We start from the raw sequence: 2500 nt of genomic DNA, 5'->3' as shown, positions 1-2500 counted from the left end.
TGGTAAAATTATTTTGACTGAGAGCCAGAGTCTTGACATCTTCCTGGTGTGTGTAGTTTGGGAAGGAGAGTGGGGCCTGGCCTCTCACTGGCTTCAAGTATGCCATTGTTGCTGCTAGACACAACACAAATCTGAAAAGAACAAAACTCAAGCTATGTAAAAACAAATTTACTCCCATGAAGAAAAGAGAAAAGAAATACTGAAGATGATGAAGAAAAAGATGGAAAAAAAAAAAAAAAAAATGAAGTTCATTAGTTAGGCAAACCTGGGAGGGATCAGGTGGTGAAGTCCAAGATTTTACCAAAAAAATTAACCCAATTGGCACAGATGACAAAAATACATGCCATGCCCACTGTAATATAAATTTATTTATTGTATTTACACGTAAGTGCCCAATCACCAAGGAGTCGGTTATTAGTCCTACCTAACTCAACTGTTTATCTTTTTCCTTGATTTTTGGAAAGGATCTTTTGTATCATTTCATTGTCTTAAAATGTTACAATTTTAATAACAATTTAATCATCATAACATCAATGACAATAATAGCAGTATTGATATCAATTGCATTAAAAAGAAAAACACATTTTCCTGCCAATTCAAGGAATGGGGAAATCAGGATCAGTAACAAGGGTTTCTAATAGCCTCCTAGCTGGCCAAGCACATGTAGAGCCATCTGTTTGTAACAAAAAAATACTGTAGGGGACCGAGCACATGTAGAGCCATCTGTATGTAACAAAAAAATACTACAGGGGACAACATAAATCTGAGGTGGTTGGGTTAATTCATAGTAAATAAATAATAATAATAATAGTGTGATGATAATAACAATACTAGAAAAAATAAGGTGAATTTAATAAAATTATGATACCAAAAAAATTAAAACATGTTTAACCCAATCACTGTAATTTTTGGTGAATTTTGTTACATACAGACTGCTCCACATGTGCTCAGCCACTAAGGAGTCTATCAATAAGTTCTAGTGACTGCTCCTGATTTCCCCATTCCTTGAAATTGTGGAAAATGTGTTTTTCTTTCTAATACTATTGATATCGATACTGTTATTACTCTTATTGATATTATGATTATTAAATTGTTATTAAAACCTTGGTAACACTAAAGACAACGAAATGATACAAAACTAAACTTTCCAAAAAATATGGAAAAAGGTAAACAAATGAGATAGGTAGGACAAATAACTGACTCCTTGGTGACTAAGCACTTGTAAAGCCATCTATGTGCCATGTATTCTTGCTATCCATGCTGATTGGGTTAAAATGCTTCAGTATATAAAAAGACAAATTTGCATCATGTTGACTGAATGTTAAGTTTGGCAACTATATATGTGATACTCGAATCATTGTAATGAGCAGTTCTGCATCTAACTGATTGCAGTAAATGACTTCTATACCATCAATGTCAAAGGGATGTGGTAAAAAGTGCCTACGAGTGTTTGATTTTAGCACTTTTTCTAAGGCAGACTGTCAACTCCTCTCGGTTATCTTGCAGTTTCAGTGTCTAGGACCTTTAAGGCATTTTCATAAGACTGATGGCATTCACCCAAGGATGTTCCAAAGAACCATACAGATAGTGTAAACTTTGTTTTGATACTAAAGCCAAACTGTTTCAGTATAAGTATGTATACTGATACTAAAAAACCTTTAGTATAGACTGTGTGTGTGTGTGTGTGTGTGTGTGTGTGTGTGTGTGTGTGTGTGTGTGTGTGTGTGTGTGTGTGTGTGTGTGTGTGTGTGCGTGTGTATGCGTGTGTGCATGTTCATGTTGTGTGTTATGTACACGTATGTATGTATGTATGTATGTATGTATGTGTATTTATGAATGTATCTGTATATGTGCGTGTGTGTGCTATGTGTGCACGAGTATGTGCATATGTATGTGTGCACGAGTATGTGCATATGTATGTATGCATGTATGTATGTACATAAGTGTGTGTGTGCGTGTGTGCATGTGTGCATGTGTCAGTGTCAGTGTGTGTGTGTGCTTGTATGTGTTGTTTGTATGTATGTTCATGTAATTGTGTGCATGTGTTTGTATGTTGTATGTGTATGCTTCCATGCTTCTAAACATATTCAATGTGCATGTGTGTGTATGTGTGTTTATGTATATCTGTGTGTGCATGTGTATGTCCATGCATGCATGCATGCATGCATGCGTATGCGTATGGGTGTGTGTGTGTGTGTGTGTGTGTGTGTGTGTGTGTGTGTGTGTGTGTGTGTGTGTGTGTGTGTGTGTGTGTGTGTGTACATATATGTATGCATGTGTGTGGGGGTATGTGTGTGTGTGTGTGGGCATGTATGTGGGTATGTATATGTGGGTATATATGTGTAGGTGGGTGTGTGTGTGTAGGTGGGTGTGTGTGTGTATGTGGGTATATATGTGTATGTGGGTATGTGTGTGTATGTGTGTATGTATGTGTATGTATATGTGTTTATGTGTGTTTGTATATGTGTTTATGTGTGTATGTATGTGTTTATATGTGTAT

General features: G+C 36.2%; 1 protein-coding gene across 1 annotated transcript in view; it reads right to left on the bottom strand.

The window, feature by feature from the left end:
* LOC125041698 (leukocyte elastase inhibitor-like) overlaps positions 1-2500 on the bottom strand; it is a 28158-nt gene that overhangs the window by 17165 nt on the left and 8493 nt on the right. Inside the window, 1 exon segment of the mRNA XM_047636896.1 lies at positions 1-131. This exon segment is cut by the window's left edge and continues 14 nt beyond it. Coding sequence (XP_047492852.1) covers positions 1-131 — 131 coding nt within the window.

The sequence above is a fragment of the Penaeus chinensis genome, chromosome 31 (assembly GCF_019202785.1).
Source record: "Penaeus chinensis breed Huanghai No. 1 chromosome 31, ASM1920278v2, whole genome shotgun sequence".
Taxonomy (NCBI): Eukaryota; Metazoa; Arthropoda; class Malacostraca; order Decapoda; family Penaeidae; genus Penaeus; species Penaeus chinensis.
Note: the sequence above shows the minus strand (reverse complement) of the source record. Positions and strands in the feature narration are given on the sequence as shown.